This window comes from Ursus maritimus, unplaced genomic scaffold (assembly GCF_017311325.1).
Source record: "Ursus maritimus isolate PB19 unplaced genomic scaffold, ASM1731132v1 scaffold_31, whole genome shotgun sequence".
In the NCBI taxonomy this organism is placed as follows: Eukaryota; Metazoa; Chordata; class Mammalia; order Carnivora; family Ursidae; genus Ursus; species Ursus maritimus.
The window spans coordinates 32,496,992-32,515,468 of NW_024425675.1; the positions used below are offsets into that span (position 1 = coordinate 32,496,992).

The 18,477-nt window shown below is 46.5% G+C and overlaps 1 protein-coding gene across 15 annotated transcripts in view; it reads right to left on the bottom strand.

Annotated features, from left to right (window-relative positions):
- Window positions 1–980: 980 nt before the first annotated feature.
- Window positions 981–18,477, bottom strand: part of ZMYND11 (zinc finger MYND-type containing 11) — a 122,520-nt gene continuing 105,023 nt past the window's right edge. For all 15 annotated transcript variants that reach the window (XM_040645485.1, XM_040645489.1, XM_040645494.1 and 12 more), the window contains 5 exons: window positions 13,821–14,028; window positions 13,424–13,492; window positions 12,448–12,720; window positions 12,003–12,188; window positions 981–3,195 (listed from right to left, as the gene is read on the bottom strand). In XM_040645485.1, coding sequence (XP_040501419.1) covers window positions 3,073–3,195; window positions 12,003–12,188; window positions 12,448–12,720; window positions 13,424–13,492; window positions 13,821–14,028 — 859 coding nt within the window. In that variant the 3' untranslated portion in view covers window positions 981–3,072. The remainder of the gene's footprint in view (window positions 3,196–12,002; window positions 12,189–12,447; window positions 12,721–13,423; window positions 13,493–13,820; window positions 14,029–18,477) is intronic.

An 18,477-nucleotide genomic window follows, 5' to 3' on the forward strand; every position in this document is an offset into this window, starting at 1 on the left:
GATGTATTACATTAAATGTCACCTGCTCCTTCTAACATGGCTACTAGAAAATTTAAGATTACCTATGTGCCCGACATTATAGGTTCGTCTGACAGTATTACTTCGTGGTTTTTATTTAGCGTGGTGGTTTTGTTAGTTTATGTGACCCTTCAAAACCCTCTCAGCTGTGATCCCTGACCAGCAGAGTCAACATCACTCAGAAGATTGTGAGAAATGGCAGAACACCAGCTCCACCAACCCCAGACTTACCAGGTCAGACTTTGCATTTTAGTTGGATTTCCAGGTGATCTGCGTGCACGAGTCTGCAAGGGTCTGATTTAGGTTACAGTCAACGGACCCCCACTGCCTCCCTGCCCATCAAACTTCTGCCTGTCCAATCCCATGGATCAGGGATTCTTAACCTAAGGGACCAGGATCCTTCTAGGGTGTGGGGAGCCAGTAGATGGGCCCTGGGAATCTGTAAAATACTAACATTTTATGCAGCTTATTTTGTGAACATAGATGGCTTTTCATGAAAGGATGGCCACGTCACCAACACCTGGGCAGTGGTAAGCAGGGCAGATGTGCTGGGGATGGGTCCCAGCAATGTTCTAATAAGCTCTCCTGCGATCCTGACGTCCAAAGTCGAGAACCATAAGACAAGGTACTAATGAGGGCTATGCCGGGCACCGTGTGACAGTCTGGAGGGTGACACCAGCCTCCATAGATATGGGCATCATGGGATGGATTTGATGCAGGATGTGGTCAGTGTTCAGCCTAGCGTAAGGATTAAGAAAATTGGCTTTGGAGTCAGACCTAAATTTTTCAAGAAACCATGGAAAGGACTTTCAATCTTTTTGAGGACTGACGAAAGTCAACTCAAATGCTTAAGTGAATGATTAAGACCCTGCCTCCGCAGAAAGCTGAAATCACCAACGGGTAACCTACGGTAAGGTCACCATGTGAGAGCAAACCAATGTATTAAAGCCAGTTTTTTTTAAATACATTTATTAACCAATGTTAACACATTAAATGGATCTATATATTGCTAGTCAGAGCAGCTTACAAAATGCCAGAATGCATCATAGAACTGGACAGCCACAATGAGTAATTACAATGTGCATAGTGGCTAAGCTCAACACCTTGATATAGCTTTATGATTTGCAGAAAATTTTTAATAATGATTCCTAAAACAATCAGTTGTAATTTTACCTAAAACTTTTACAAAACCAGGCCACAATCTTTTTTAATTTTTTTTTTTTTTAACACACAGTTTTCACGCTGTAGTAACTTGGAAATGTGCAACCGGAGACAAAAAAGCCAAAGTAACACGAATCTTACGTTCATGCAGCTATCAGTTAAATAGTACATACTCTGGAATGATTTTACACCAAAAATATTTCCACAATAACTTGCTCTCATAGGGGTGGATCGAAGTTTTAAAACTTGAAAAACAATCAGAGAAGGTAAGTGTTCTGGGTTACAACGTCTCAGTCAGACCACGGCACTACGGCGACGCTGACGATCACACAGCAATGGCGGGGGGGGGGCCGAGACGCCCAGTCGCTGCCTAATTCAGGCGCGGTGCTGAGTGGGCCGCCGGGCAGCAGCTTGTCGATTAACTCGTGTCACCACCTCAACAGCATCAAGACTGGATGGAGGATTATTTCACAGAAGACTTAGTTACATTTTCATCTTTAGAGTGACCCTGACAAACCTGGAGAAAACTTTTTAAAAGGTTTTCCTCCTGATTCGTTCACTTCCATGATGTGTGATTGCTTTAATAAATATCAAAGGTCTAAATAAATATTTACAAATTATTTCTCTAACCTTTAAAAGTAACTAAATGATAAATGGGAATTTGACTTGGTCTAAGATCAGTCTTCGAAAAAACAAATGGTAAGATTTTAAAAAAAAAAGTAATTTAAGTTTTCCTGGCTGAATTTTATATATCTATGTATAAAAAAAATCATTCAACTATCGATCCATTCCTATTGGTAATGCTTCTTAATCCAGACATTCCGCAAAATACAGACTTTTTACAAATCACGGCATCTTTAATACAAGAAAATTAACATGCATTCTTCTTCATTCTGTGTACAGTGATGGAGTTCATGAGTAGGCAATTAGCCATTACTACAAACATAACGGCCTCTGTGAAGCTTAAGTGCTTTCTTTCCTTTTAGTATTAATTTACAATATATGAGGTGACACCAGATAATAGGCAATCAGATGATATTTGGGGAGGGAAGGGAAGCATTAAAGAAATTTGTACGCCTCATCTATAATTTCATGGATGGATAAAGGTAGTTTTTGGCTTTTTATTTTTTATCTTGTTACAAGCACTCATGTTAGGACAAAGATGAAATGTGCAAACTTTAAAATTTAAATATTCATTTTCTCTAAGATCCAGCTCAGTAAAAGATTACCCCAGTTCCCTGCAATTTTAAACTACAAGATCAAAGCTAATAATTTGTTATAAAAGTTATATATTGAAAAGAAATAATGAAAAACACAATTGGGAAATATTTAAGAAAAAATATGCAGGACTAGCACCTGCTGTGTCAACCCTGTTCCCTAAATTCAATCATATACCCACTGGCATAACCAATAGATAATGCCTTTAAACAGTAAAGGAAGCTGAACAAAACCAGCTCAACAAGGTTAAGAGATAAATTTCACATCAAGGTAGTATGTTTTATTTCTGAAACAGTTCTGTAGTTCTTACATTCAGATCTATTTTAAATGTGTCTTTGTTAAACCCACTTGTATTCACCTGTTGTTTTTTAAAGATCTGTTTAAAGGTTAAAATCTCTGTAAAACCTAAAAATGTTTTAAAATTTGCTGAAAATGCAACAAATTCTCAATTAAAATTTATTTAAAATAATACCGTCCACTGATGTTACTTTTACCCCCTGAAAAACTCCGGAGGAGCATTAACAAAAGATTTAAACTACTGTGCAAAATTTCTTCACGAAAAGTGTTTAAAGGCTGGTGCAAAATGGGAAGCAAATTCTAAACAATTTTGGCTTCTTGGAAACAAAAACCGCTGTGTCTGAGAAGAGTGCGCGTGGTGGCCCGGGAGCCCTGCCTTCATCTTTTCCGGCGACAGGTGCGCTTGTGCTCAGCGTGCCAATGCTCCTGCTGGCACTTGATGGAGCAGTAGGACGTGTTCCAGCAGCAGTGGTACATGGCCTCCTCCTCACAGTTGTAGCACTGCGGGGAGAGACCAGCGTTAGACCTGCAGGCTCCCAAGCTCTGCTCGCAAACTTCAACTAGTGTGGCCAAGAACACCAGAGTGTGTGCTCTGCACCGTGCCGAACGGCAGGGAGCAGTGGGGCCGTGGAAGCCGCAGCACTGACTCCATCAGCAGCAAGTGGGAACGTCCCGGGTGCATCAACATCTCACCTCTACTACTCATTCCCATCAGCATCTAAATCTAAAGATGCAGAACGATGATGGCGGGAAGTACCACACATCTCTGCCCATGTGGACAACAACTGCATCGTAGAGCCTGTCTTAAGTAACTACTTTGGAGTCCATTGAAGGTTTCCAACTTCTCGGGGAAGTTAGGGACAGTAAATTCTAATTTTGGTCAGTACCAGCTCTTAGCTGCGTCCCACCTCCAGCTTCATGGTGGGAGCTGTGTATATGCAAAACTAACCGCATCGAAGGGGAAGCTTAGAAAGTGGGCACACCCAAGGAGAGGCTCAGAAAACACTGCCTCAGACTGATTCTCAGCACAAAGCCTACAACAAAAGTCAGCAAACCTGAAAAGGAGGCTAGAGTTACCACACAGATTCAAATATCTAGCGTTCAGCCTCAATAACAAAAAAATTAAGGTATATAAAGAAATAGAAACATCCAAAGGGGGAACAAAAAACTGTCCCTGAAAAGGCCTAATAACAGATATCAAAGACTAAGAACTAAAGAGAGATGTGGAGAAATTTAATGGTGTGTGAACAAAATGGAAATACCACTAAAAAGAAACCAAAAAAAACAAAAAAACAAAAAACGTGGAGCTGAAAAGACCATTAACTGAAACACTGATACTCTAAAGACAAGAGCAGAAGACAGGGCAAGAGAAAAGACAAATGTGAGCAGAACCTGAGGGACTGGGGGACACTGTCCAATGTACCAAGATACATGTTCTGGGAATCTCACAGCAGGAGATAATGGCTGAAAATTCTCAATCTGATAGAAGCTGTGAACATGAATTCCAAGTCAAAGAGTCAGAGTCAATGAGACACACATCAAGACACGTTATCTCCATTCGAAAGCCCAAGTTAAAAGAGAATCCCGGAAGCCTACAAGAGAAACCGCCACATGCAAAGGATCATCGATATGTTATCACCAGTTTTGTCATCAGAAACTCTGGAGGCCAGAAGGCAGTGGGCTGATATCTTCAAAGCGTCAATGCAGAATCCTATATTCAGCAAAACTGTCCTTCTAAACGTAAGGGATAAATTTTAAAATTCCCAGATACTCAAAAGCTGAGGGAACTTGTGACCTGCCCTGCAAGAAATGCTCAGGGGAGCCCGACAAGGTGAAGGGAAAGAACACTAGCCGATACCTTAAAGTTGTTCAGAGAAACAAATAGTATAAAGAAAATCTGTGAAATCTAGTGGGTTTTTTTGGTCAATTTTATTGATCCTTTCAATCTTTTTTTTTTTTTTTTAAGATTTATTTATTTATTTATTTGACAGAGCTAGAGACAGCCAGCGAGAGAGGGAACACAAGCAGGGGGAGTGGGAGAGGAAGAAGCAGGCTCATAGCGGAGGAGCCTGATGTGGGGCTCGATCCCATAACGCCGGGATCACGCCCTGAGCCGAAGGCAGATGCTTAACCGCTGTGCCACCCAGGCGCCCCTATCCTTTCAATCTTTTAACTAGATGGACTCAGAAGAGAGAGGACTTGGGCACCAGGGTGGCTCAGGTCATGATCCCAGAGTCCTGGGATTAAGTCCCACATCAGGCTCCCTGCTCAGCAAGGAGTCTGCTTCTCCCTCTGCCTTTCACCCTGCTGTGTGCTCTTTCTCTCAAGTAAATAAAATCTTTAACAAAATAAAGAGGACTTAAATTACTAAAATCAGAAATGAAAGTGGGGACCTTACTACCGATTCTACAGAAATATGAAGGATTTTAAGAAAGTACTATTAACTATTCCATATTAGAAAACTGAAGAAACTAAAATGTACAAATTCCCAGAAGAACAATACTTACCAAGGCTAACTCAAATTCTCTCAACACAAAAAGAGCCCTGGATTTGCTGGCTACTCTAGTAAATTCTAGCATATAGTTAAATAAGGACTAATAGCAATCCTTCCCAAACTTTCCCCAAACACTAGTACAGGAAATACTTCCTGCCTCATTCTGGGAGTCCAGCATAACCCAACACCAAAGCCAGACAGAGACACTACAAGGAACAAAATCTATAGATCAGGTGCCTTAAGAACAGCGGGATAGGGGGCGCCTGGGTGGCACAGCGGTTAAGCGTCTGCCTTCGGCTCAGGGCATGATCCCGGCGTTGTGGGATCGAGCCCCACATCAGGCTCCTCCGCTATGAGCCTGCTTCTTCCTCTCCCACTCCCCCTGCTTGTGTTCCCTCTCTCGCTGGCTGTCTCTGTCTCTGTCGAATAAATAAATAAAATCTTAAAAAAAAAAAAAAGACAATGAAATTAAAAAAAAAAAAAAACAGCGGGATAGAACCCTCAACAAAATATTAGCAAACGGCACTTAGCAACATAGTAAGAGGATTCTACACCAGGACCATGTGGGACACTGTCCTATAATACGAGTGATTCAAAATATGAAAATCAGGGTAATATGCCACACCAACATGAGGGAGAAAAACCTACATGATCATCTCAACTGATGTAGAAAAAGCATCTGATAAAATGCAATACACCCTTTCATGATTAAAAAAAAAAAAAACACTCAACAAAACAGGAATAGAAGGAAAGTGCCACAAACGAAAACCCACAACAAACATCACAGTGAAAGACTGAAAGTTTTTCCTCTAAAATCAGGAATAAGGCAAGAATGCACCCACTTTTACCACTTGTATTGAGCAAAGTACAGGAAGTTCTAGCCACTGCAACCAGGCAAACAAAAAAATAAAAATCCATACTTGAAGAAGTGAACTTATCTGTTTGTACATGATTTGATCTTTAGAGTTTTCTACATATAAGACTACAGAACAAAGCTATCAGGACAAGTGAATTCAGCAATGTAGCAGGACACACAAGTCATAAAATCAGCTGCATTTCTAACAGGAACAATGACCAATCTCAAAAGGAAAACTACAAAAACGATTCTGTTTAAAATCACTCAAGGGCGCCTGGGTGGCTCAGTCGTTAAGTGTCTGCCTTCGGCTCAGGGCATGATCTCGGCGTTCCGGGATCGAGTCCCACATCGGGCTCTTCTGATGGGAGCCTGCTTCTTCCTCTCCCAGGAGCCTGCTTCTTCCTCTCCCACTCCCCTGCTGTGTTCCCTCTCTCGCTGGCTCTCTGTCACATAAATAAATAAAATCTTAAAAAAAAAAATCGCTCAAAACATGGACGGCACTGGAGGAGATAATGCTAAGTGAAGTAAGTCAAGCAGAGAAAGACAACTATCATATGGTTTCTCTCATCTATGGAACATAAGAACTAGGAAGATCGGTAGCGGAAGAAAGGGATAACGAAAGGGGGGGGTAATCAGAAGGGGGAATGAAGCATGAGAGACTATGGACTCTGAGAAACAAACTGAGGGCTTCAGAGGGGAGGGGGGTGGGGGAATGGGACAGGCTGGTGATGGGTAGACAGGAGGGCACGTATTGCATGGTGCACTGGGTGTTATACGCAACTAATGAATCATCAGAAACCAGGGATGTACTGTATGGTGACTAACATAATAAAACATAAAAAAAAAGTAAAATCGCTCAAAGAAGAATAAAATACATAGGAATTAACCATGGAGGGGAAAAGTCTGCACGACGAACACTACCAAACACTGAGAGGAATTCAAGACACGAACAAATGGAAACACACCTCGTTGGTGGGCTGGAGGATGTCATGCTGTGAAAATGTCAGTAGGACCCAACGCCATCTACGGATTCAGTGCAATCCCTACCGAAATCTCAATGAAACGTTCTTCAGATATAGGAAACCCATCCTAAAATTCGTGTGGAATCTCAATGGACCCCAAATAGCCAAAATAATCTTGAAGACAAGAAGAAACTGGAGGTCCCACACTTCCTCATTTCAAACCTACTACACGAAACTACAGTAACCAAACCACGGGGTACGGGGCATAAAGACAGACCGACGAGGGGAGGCAAACAGCCCAGAAAGAAACCCTCACGTAGACAGTGAAAGGACTTTTGACGAGGATGCCAAGACCTCTCCATGGGGAACCGACAGTTTTTCAACAGACTGAGCTGGGAAAACCGCATCCCCACATGCAAAGGAGGAGGCTGACCCCCGATTAACTCAAAATGAATCAAAGACCTCAATGTAAGGCCTAAAACGACAAAACTCTTGGAAGAAAACGTGGGACGAAAGCTTCACGACACTGGATTTGGCAACGATTTCTTGCATGTGACCAAAGGCACAGGCAACAAAAGAAAATATAAAGTCGACTTCATAAAAATTCTAAAATGTTGAACATCAGGAGACACTGTCTACAGAGTAGACTGAGGAAAATATTTGTAAATCATACATCTGGAAAGCAACTGCTATCCAGAATATATACAAAACTTCTGACACTATCAAACAGCCTGACTCAGGAACGGGCAAAGAAGTTGAACAGACACGTCTCCAAACACGCAAGAATGGCCAACAAGCCCACGAGCAGATGCTCAAGGCCACTGAGCACCAGGGAAATGCAAATCAAAACCACAACGAGGTACCGCCTCACACCTGTCAGACGGCTAGACCCAGAAAGACGGGACACAACAGGTGTTGGCGGGGATGCGGAGAAAGGGGAATCTGCGCTGCCGGTGGGACGCAAGCCGGTGCAGCCACCGTGGAGACCAGTGCGGAGGGTCCTCCACAAAACTAAAAATAGAACGGCCGTATGACCCCACACTCCACTTGTGGGTGCAAACCCCAAACCACTGAAAGCAGGGTCGGCAAGAGCTCTGTCCGCCCAGGCTCGTACCAGCATCAGCCACGACAGCAAACGCACGGGGGCAACCCAAGTATCCATGGACGAGCACGTGGGTAACCACATGCGGGGTACAGCACATTCCGGGAGGCGGGCATCATCCAGCCTTAAAGGACATCTTCCGTTTGCCACAACCTGGGTGAACCTCGTGGGCATCGTGCCGAGTGAGACGGTCAGGTGCAAAAAGACAGATACGTACGTTCGCACCAGACACACTGAGAACGGCCACGGCCATAAGGACCAAGCAGAGTGGCGGGCACCAGGTACGGCTTCAGATGTGCAAGGTTGTGACGGCTGCATGACGACATGAGTGTACTTAATCCCACTGAGGTGTTCACTTAAAATTCACCAGCTTCACCACTATTATGTGTATTTTAGCACAATTTTAAAAACGCAGCCTCACTCCTCCTTAGCCCCACCCCCACCCTGCTGCCCTTCACAGTCTCTGTGAGAAAACCGCCTAAACCCTATTCCAGTTATTCTCTCCCCTTTCCTTTCAGCCAACACACGTGCATCACAGCTTCAGCTGCAGTCACTGATTCACCAGCGGCGTACGGCACCCCGCGCTCGTCACATCACCTGCCCCCTTCCCCCCAGCAGCCCTCAGTTTGTTTCCTACGATTGAGAGTCTCTTGGGGTTTGTCTCCGTCTCCACCTTATTTTCCCCTCCTTGCACTAACTATGTAAGAAACAGCCCTTTCTTTCTTAAACCCACGGCGATCAGTCACCCATACCTCTCCTGGGTCTCTCCGCTGGATGTGCTGTTACAAGGTCACTTACGACCCAAAACTAGTGCTCAGTTCTCAGCCTTCCTCTTACTTGGCAACAGCTGGAGATACGCTGGCTGTCACAACTGTGGCAGGGAGAAGCGGTGTTACCAGTGCCCGGGGACGGAGACATCTAGGGATACAGGGTGGCCCGCCCCGCCCCCAGGACCTTTGTGGTCCAAATGTTAGTAGTATTGAGGTTGAAAACGGGTCTACACACAGGTGAAGAATCCATGTATTGTGGACTGTCTGGACATGGACAAAGTACACACGACAGTCCCAAGCTGAGTTGGAAAATAAAGGTGGGATCCCAGACAGCCGTGGTGAGGGTGCAGGCACCAGCAAGGAGAGGACGCTGCGCCCGGCTATCCTTCAGCACTCGGGCACGGGCCAGGCAGGCAGGACAGCGCATGCGGACTTGGGAGTCCTGGGGTGGGACCAGAGAGAACAGCCTACAGATGGTACTAACATCCTACCTGCTAATTTTCTTCTTCTCTGGGTATGCTGTGCTTTCTTACCAAAATGAATCTTCTGAGATTTCTTGTAATCTTACTGCAGTTTCAGTAAAGTTGGAAACAGCTGAAATGCGTCCTGAGTTTGAATCTTGGGCGTGTGCTAATTAGTCATGAGTTGGGACCAAGGTTTTTAACTTAGCTTCCTCATTTTTAAACAGTATTTTAAGCAGCACCACCCTTTCTCTCAAGTATCCTGACATTTACTCACATGGATATATTTCAAGGGGTTACCATCCCTACTGTTCCTCAGTTGTAGCTCGTCGTAACATCCATTTTCCGGCACCTGCCACACCGCAGTACTTTCCTAAGACGTGATTGTAAGAACAGTTTAAAACCTTTTACCAGTGTACTAGAAATGACATGACAAGCAGAGTGTTTTTAGACACTCTGTTTAATCTCATAAGCTTCAAATTTCTCATCTAAAAAAATGGGTAAATGGAAAGCAGTTCAGTACTGGTAAAAAAAAAAAAAAGAAAGAAAGAAAGAAAGAAAAAGAAAAACAGGTGCATAGATCAAGGGAATAGAACAGAACCCAGAAATGAACCCACATGTATATGGTCAATTAACTTACAACAAAGGAGGCAAGAATACAGAATGGGGAAAAAGGCAGTCTCCTCCATAAATGGCAGTGGGAAAACCGGGCAGCCACATTCAGCAGAATGAAATCAGACTACTTTCACTATAGTTAACTCTGACCAGACTAAAGTTAACTCGAATGGAATGTAAGACCTGAAAACATAAACTTCTAGAAGAAAATAAGCAGTAGATTCCTTCACATCACTCTTGGCAATGATTTTCTGGATGTGACACCAAAAGCAAAAGCAACAACAGCAAAAATATACAAGTGGGACCATATCGTAGAACTAACAGCTTCTGCACAGCAAAGGAAATAATAAAACGAAAAGGCAACCTAGGTAATGGGAGAAAATACTTGCAAATCCTGTATCTGATATAAGTGGTTCACGTCCCAAATAAACAATTCCTACAACTCAACAGAAAAAAACCACCTGATTCTAAAAATGTGCAAAGGGCCTGCATAGATCTTTCTCCAAAGACGACATCCAGAATCATGAAAAGAGGCTCAACCTCACTCGTCATCAGGGAAATGCAAATCAAACCACAATGAGATCACCTCACACCTGTCAGAGCAGCCAAAATCAACAACACAGGAAAAGACAGGAGCTGGCGAGGACGCGGAGAGAGGGGAACCCTGTGCACTGTTGGTGGGAACGCAAACTGGTGCAGCCACTGTGGAAACCAGTATGGAGCTTCCTCAAAAAGTGACCAAGAGAGTAATTCCACTGCTGGGTATGTGTTCAAAGGAAATGAAACGAGGACACGGAAAAGATAATGGGCACCCCACGTTCACCCCCGCATATTCACCAGAGCACACAACCGGAGCGTCCGTCGGCGGATGAGTGGACAAAGAGGGTGCGGTTTGTACACATACCCGGTGGAGAGGGAAACCCCGCGGTTGTGACGGGCCGAGACGCGCAGAGGGAGGGCAGCGCTGACAGGTGGCATCAGGTCTGCCAGCTCGGCTTCGGCGGCCGCACAGCTGGGAAACGCTAAAGCAGCAGTGTTCTCGTTCCCTGCGACAGCCGCCTCGTCCCACTTCTTCGATTCTTTAGTAAACTTACAGGGGTTTCTTCCCTTAAGTCTAGCGCCCGCTTTCTAGCTTTCTCTCGTCTTTGTGTGAAGACAGAACTACAGACACGGTGCTGGGGCTTGTGCTACTGATTATCTTGAGCAAACCTTCATTCCCATCGGGTGATATTTATTTCCTTACTCATCTGCTTTTCCTAACATGTTCTGAATTATATGCTAAGTTCCCTTTTCCTTTCTTTATCACAGTATTTATAAGGTTCACTTTCCTGAGGGAATATTTCCTGGACATGGAAAGACCCTCTTCAGAAAATGTAGTCTGGGTCCCATGAAGAACCACAAAACTTGTTGTAGTAATTCATTAACATTAAAAGACCAAGTTATGAGTTTTGGGAAGCAAAACGTTCTCCCCAACAGTTAGCTGAGATGGGAGGACAGGTGTGCTCAGAGCTCCCCATCCAGGGGAAGAGTCACAAACAAAATACCGCGAAAAAGGAACCGTGTGTCAGATTCTAAGATGAGGTTGGGGCCAGTGAGATGTCACCATCCAAAAGTAAACCGAGTGAAAAGAATCTAATATATAAATGTTATGCCGCAAAATCTGACAATCCAGTGTTGTCATGTGGACACTCAGCGTTTCAGGACTGAGCCATCATCGTCAGGAGTGAGCAGGCAAACGTCAGGGCACAGGACGCGCACAGCTGTCCCTCAGATGCACCAAGTATGTACTGAAGGTCCACACGCGTGAGACAATATCCTGACCAATCCTCAGAAACGCGGGACGCGGAGTTCACAGATGAGGACTGTTAGTAAAAATGTTAAAACTCTAAGCTGATCATTTCACATCTGATCTTACTTCACGTATCACCCGGCCATACTCCACAAGGTCTTTCTGAGCTGATTTTCATCTCACAGCGTTTCACTGTCTGCACGCTGCGGGGGCAGGGGGGGGACGTGCACGAATCAGACTGATACATACGGAGACTTACCCACTGCTTCTTCTTGGTCTGAGAAATCAGTTGTTTGTGCTGTGTTGCTAGCTTCTTGATTTCTTCTACAAATTCCTCTTTACACTTTTCCTTTACTTGCTTACATTTTCTGTCCATCTCGCCCTGCATATTGGCTACAGCTTTACTTACAGCTTGTCGCTTCTCTTCTTCCATTTCGGAGCGCAGCTGCAATGAAAACCGTACTCCATAACCCGTCCGCCCTCGATGCACACGGACCCGCCCCCGGAAGAACCTGCTTCACGCTTTCCACTTAGGGGTGAACCCCTTCCCTTTATCTCGAGCTGTACGTGTCTCACATGAAGGAAAACAAGTATTATTATTAACTAAGACGTATAAAAGGTGTTTTATGATGTTCCCGTGAGCACTGCTACCCGCTATCAGAGAACTCCTGTCCTGCTCGGGGTCCTTGGGAGGGCGGCTCTACCTTTTCCAGAGCTTCCCGCACAACTCTTTCTGTTTCTCGCTTGTGGTCAGACTTCATTCGGTCTTTGAAGTCGTTGAAAATCTTGGTGTACTTGTCGTGGCACATGCTCTGGCACACCCCGTCGCTGGTGGTCTGCGTGCTCCGATGCAGCATTCGCGGGGAAGAGGCACTTAACTTCTTGGTCTGAGTGGACACGGAAACCTTTTCGATTGGCTGAGGCATCGTGGGGATCTCCTGGCTGGAACTCACGGCTTCCGTTTCCGGCTCTGGTTCCTGCAGAGCAAGGACAGGGCGTAGATGGGACCCGAGGCTGCCAGGTCGTCCACGGGTTTGAGAACAAGGTCGGTCAGACGACACCTGTGCTGACGAACTACTACCCACTACAACCCATGTGACCAAGACGGTAAATTCTGTGTACTTTACCACAAATAAACCAATAAAAAAAACCCCAAACTTTCTAGGCAATTAATAGCCGTGATAATTTCAAATAGGAACTTCATTTATAATTTTGTTTCAAATGAACACTATGGTCTTTGCTTCTCAGATAAACAAAAGTATCATATAAAATATAAAACTGTTACCAATTTAGAGTCACTACTGTGGATTAGATGAACAGATACCCTAAAATTCTAACCCACGTCTCCCACAGTAAGCCTTTGCAATTGTGTCACGAGTGACCCGTGGTTTTAGAGCATGAATATATATTTTTCAAAGGCTGAGCTTATACTTCCCTCCAGTTTCTCAACGTTGATTTAACTGAAGGATTGGATAAATGCTTTGTTCTCAATAATGCTGAGTAAATATCAAAGCTCAGACGCAGACTGGGTGTGTGCGCTCTTCTAGCGACATGGGTGGGCACAAGACAGGGTCCCTGACGGCAGTTTTCACGAGCAGGACCGGAGCTAACCGTCGTGACTGGTGTGGGAAGCATGTCCTAGGGCAATGCCACCCGGACACGGCAACGCGGGCAACTTACTTCTTTTTTGGGTTCCACACTTTGATTACGTCGTCCTTTCTTTGCTCTTGGTTCTTGAGTGACCTTTAGCTACGGGATCATAAAAGGAACGGCACATTAGTGCAGACGGTACAAAACACTGGCCATGGGCCCTCAGGTGAGAAGTGAGTAACCCGCTCCCTTTCGCATCCTTTCCCTCAAATCCACGCGGTCCCCGCACACGGAGCTCCTGCACAGGGGCGGGCGGTGGGAGCTGGCGGGTTCCCGCACTGCCTGGGCCACCGGCGGCCTGTCAGTTTCAGCGACTCCCCTGGCAGAGCGCTCGACCGATGTCTGTACAGAGGGAAGGTGCACCGTGCGCGCTAACCGTGCTCCCATCCACACTGACTGACAGGCAGCCTCTTGCGGGGACACCCACCTGCTCGTTACTGGTGGACGAGATGCTGGACTCTGCCTCCTCCTCCCCTCGGTCCTCATTCTTGGACTTCCAGAACCTTCCTTCACGAAGGAAGCGCTGATGCAGCTCCAGCTCGTCGCAAGCCTTCTTCCAGCCCATGCTGCGCTTCACGTGCAGTCGGTGAACGTTCACCGTGATGTCCTGTATGTTTTCAGACGGGATCCAGGCCCTTCAAGTAACACCAGAGGCACAGTTAGAAACTTCCAGAACGCCAGTACACTTACCCAGTGCCAGGGAGGGCCTGGGGCGACTGCACGCCCTGAAGCCGTGGGTGATGGCGGCCATGCAGACTGTCACGGAGGAGGAGGCAGGTGAGAACATCCTCAGAGCGGGACGGCTCCCACTGCTTCTTGCAGCAGGCCGGCGTGTCACAGCTCCTGCCTGCCGGGGAAGCCCCCACCCTGGCTCTGGGCAGACGAGAACCGGGATCGTGAGTGTCCACACATGGCACATACAACACTGCCCCCCACTATGTGGCGTTTCTAGCACATCCGTGTTCACTACACAAACGAGGACTCAGGAAGAAGCGTCTGTATCGTTCAGCAGCCCAGAACTCAGGAAAGTTAAGTGTCTCTGAGTTATGTGTAATACTGATCCAAAATTACTGGATGCAGAACTCTGTGCAGGTCTTCTGGGGAGAAGCCTAAAAACTCAAAAACATGTTCCTGGGCCTCAGAGCTTGACGGGACTCCCCGTGTGCCCACTGAGGGCACCACGACACACTCCACGATAAGCGGGGCCTGACCGCGTGACCCTCCCTCCCCAGCAGCGGGAGCTGCTGCCCGGACGGACTGAGCTGGTAACTCGGGGCGGGACGGGGCGGCGCTGTTCCACACGCAACCTCTGCCAGGAAAGGAGTGTGTCCGAACTGAGGAGTGAGGACAGCGCGACGTGGGGTGTAGCCAGGGGGACTCGGGGGTGGTCCAGGGAGGAACAGGGCTGCAGCGGGGCTGGATCTCGAAGGACGTGCGGCCTCAGGAGGGGAGAAATGCCCAGCAGAGGGAACGGCACAAACGGGACAGAACACGGCAAGGTGCACGACACTGTCCCTACAGCATCAAGGACAAGGGGGGAAACAGCACCTCAAACACAAAGGGTTACTCTTCTCAGTCTTCCGTGTACCTGCACGCGGTCAGCCTGGACCGCTGGCCTAGTACCGGGTCGGAGACCCCTGCCTGAGGACCGAACGGATCGAGGGAATCAACGAATACAGGCTTCCCCCTTGCGGCACAAGCTATCTGCTTCACACTACGAAGACAGGTCGTAACGTTACACCCTGACAGCTGGAACTGGGAAACTGGAACACGTACATGTTTTTAAATACTCCGTCCACAGTGTCTCCCCTGACGTACGTGCTTCATTAGAAACCCCCAAAGTAGAGGACAGTTTAAAAACTCCAAACTCGAATACAAAGCCCACAGATGAAGGTGGCTCGTGGAAGAGCCCCTTGCCATGTGATTTGAGTTAGCTCAGTCTTTCCTCTTGAAGTCAACACTGTCCACTGAGTGCCTACCGTCAGCCACGGCCAGTCAGTCAGTTGTTTCACTTTTTAAAAGCAGGTTTTCGAGACTGATTTCTGTCGTTAGCAGTCCCGACTGCCTGGGATGATCTGTGGCCTGTGAGAGTATTTTTTTCTCCTTAAATTATCTATTTATCCCTTGGATATAATAAAATTGATTCACATCTGTTCTTCACATGAGGCCTAACCGTCTCAGGGCGGTTCACACGGTTCCCGTTCTCCTGGAATCTCCTCCCTGACTGGAGGCAGTCATGGTCCACCTTGGAACAGCACCACAGGTTGGGCAATACGGTCTACAAAAACACCCTACAATGTGAGGTAAGCCTGGTAAGAAGAGGTGTCTACACACTGTCGGTCCTGAATGCTCCGAGTACACACATTCTCAGACGGCTCGGTGAGCCGTTGGCAAATGGACTCGCGGTGCCGTGCTTCCTCCTGCCTGTGCCTCCCTGCCGGCCCCCACCCCTGCAGCAGAGTCAGCCCTCTCCCGCTACTCCCTCCTCGAGAAGGCAAACCCTGTACACCCTACAAGAACCGCCCCCATGCAGCTGCCTTTCCTCCCGGAGTGCGACCGTTTGCTCGGGGTCTGGGGGGCAGCGCGTTCTGTACGGGGCATACAGAAGGCTCGAGTCCAAGACCATTTTCTTGTATAAGATCGCTTTCTCCCACCTATGGATGAAGATAGGATGAACTGGCAAAAGTACTTATGAGCAGTGACGCTGAGTAACAGTGCGAATGTACCAGCACCACCAAGATGGTCACTTAAAAACTGTTACTGTCGTAAAATTACATGAATGAGAATTTGCAGCTCAGGCCCTTATTAGCCATCTTCTCTTGGTGTGTAACATGCTGCTTCATTAAAACTCGTGATTTTAATTGCATAAGGTTCGTTTTTTGATAAATCAAGTATTCTAATAAGATACAGTGTAACTTTTAAGATCCGTCCTTGCCCTTTACTTTATGGTCGTGTTGGGCACATGGTAGTGAGGAGCAGAAAAGGAGAAGGATTCTGGGTTTATCGTGAGGCTGCTGACCTTCGACCGCTGAGTTGTGGGCAGCACGGGTCTGTCCCGTGCACGGCCCCTCACACACAAGAACAGCGTGCAATATGCGTAACATACCAAGCATGTTGTCAGAAAGGCTGTTCTCAGTGAGTTTCTGGGGGAGTCAACAGTTAGCTGTGAATTTCTGACTGTGGGGGGCTTGGTGCCCCAACCTCACGCTTGTTCGAGGGTCAACTGTATTTTCTATGATAAAGCCCTCAGAGTCCCGTCTGTCCAGAACAGCCTCGATTAAATCTTCCAGGAAATAATAAATTTAAGGAGAAAAAAACCTCTGGAAATGTAATGTTATATTGTAATTCTCTCTTCAGAATCCAAGTAGATTAGCTCACATATTCTTTTAAAATATCTGAATATACTAAACGACATAAAAATACCATTTGTGGTTGAAGATACTGTGAGGCTGTCTGAACACGCACGAAAACCTGTGAAAGGCACTAAACAGGTCGAGAATTTTACAAAAGGCCTGAATTCTTGGGTCACGTGGATATCTGCCGAAACGTGGCCCTTTATGACACCCCTGCTGCGTACCACACACTCGGCTCAGGTCACTGTGTATAAAGATTTCATTAACCCTTACAAAAACTCTTTTGAGACGGGTCTTACTGAAGCCCTCACCGCGGGCGAGGGACGAGACAACGGGTAAGGGACGGGAGGACAGGAGTGGAGCCGCAGACACGGTCCTCAGCGTCCCTGCCTCCTGTGCGCCGCCTGCTGCCTGTTCTGACAGCTGACGGCCAGCGCCGGGCGTGACGTGCTGAGAACATTAAAACCATCACAGCTCAAACGTTCACTTTGCACCGAATGGCGGCATGACTTATGTCTCCTGCCCCGACAGTGTCCGCTAAGCACGCGTCTGTCTGTGAAGGAACAAAACTACTTTTTTGGAAATTAGTCACAGGTTTCTTGCCACTAACTTTTTTTCTTTCTTTTTTTTTTTTTGCTTGTTCATTTTTTAATTTTTTAAATTCTTTAAGCTCCATTAAAAATTCTTGCCACATTGGGGCGCCTGGGTGGCACAGCGGTTAAGCGTCTGCCTTCGGCTCAGGGCGTGATCCCGGCGTTACGGGATCGAGCCCCACATCAGGCTCCTCCGCTAGGAGCCTGCTTCTTCCTCTCCCACTCCCCCTGCTTGTGTTCCCTCTCTCGCTGGCTGTCTCTATCTCTGTTGAATAAATAAATAAATAAAATCTTTAAAAAAAAAAAAAAATTCTTGCCACTAAACTTCTATTTAAATTAAATGAAGTCTATGGAGAGGAATGCAGGCCTTTGCTGTGTAGATTCTCACAGCGGGACAACTGCACAAACCCCGCGTCTCAGGCACACGGAGGGCACTGCACAGACTCGCAAAGGCCTTCAGACCATGTCGCGGACGCGGTGCCTTCCCTGTGGCTGCCGTGTCTGGGAACCCTCGTCAGCGTCCAGTCAGCCCTACTAGTGACAGTGACACTCAGAACGATACTTCACTGCTCAGTAAACGTTAAGGCCTTGACATCACAATGAAGGAGGCAGCTAGGATTTCATAGCATAGTTCACATTCTTTGTATGAAATAATGTGCAAAAGTTTATAGTAACAAAAACAGTTTCTACTGCTGGGATACACGTATTCTTACATGATAAAAATGTAAACTTTTAGACTTCGCCATACACATCCCCCCAGCAACAGGAGCCTCCACATCTACGCTGGAGACAAGGTCTGGGAGCGACACGTGTGTGAGTCTGAGCACACGTTCTTAGAGCACAGCATCGACATGGCCTCATGCCTCCGAGTCAAGGACTCTCGTGTGTGGCTCAGAACCCAGCTTTCAGAAGACGACTGAGACCACATCCTGTCATCTCAAAGTGCAGAGCGGCCACACCCTGGGAGTCCTCCTAAACCCCTGCCCCACCCCCACCCCGAGTCCCACCGCGACAGCACTGAAGCCACCAGTACCATTTCTGGAAGTCACTGTCAAGTACGTGCTGACCCACCAGAACTCAATAAACACTTTACAAGCCAAAACAACCAAAACCAAAAAAAACAGAAGGTAAAAACAAC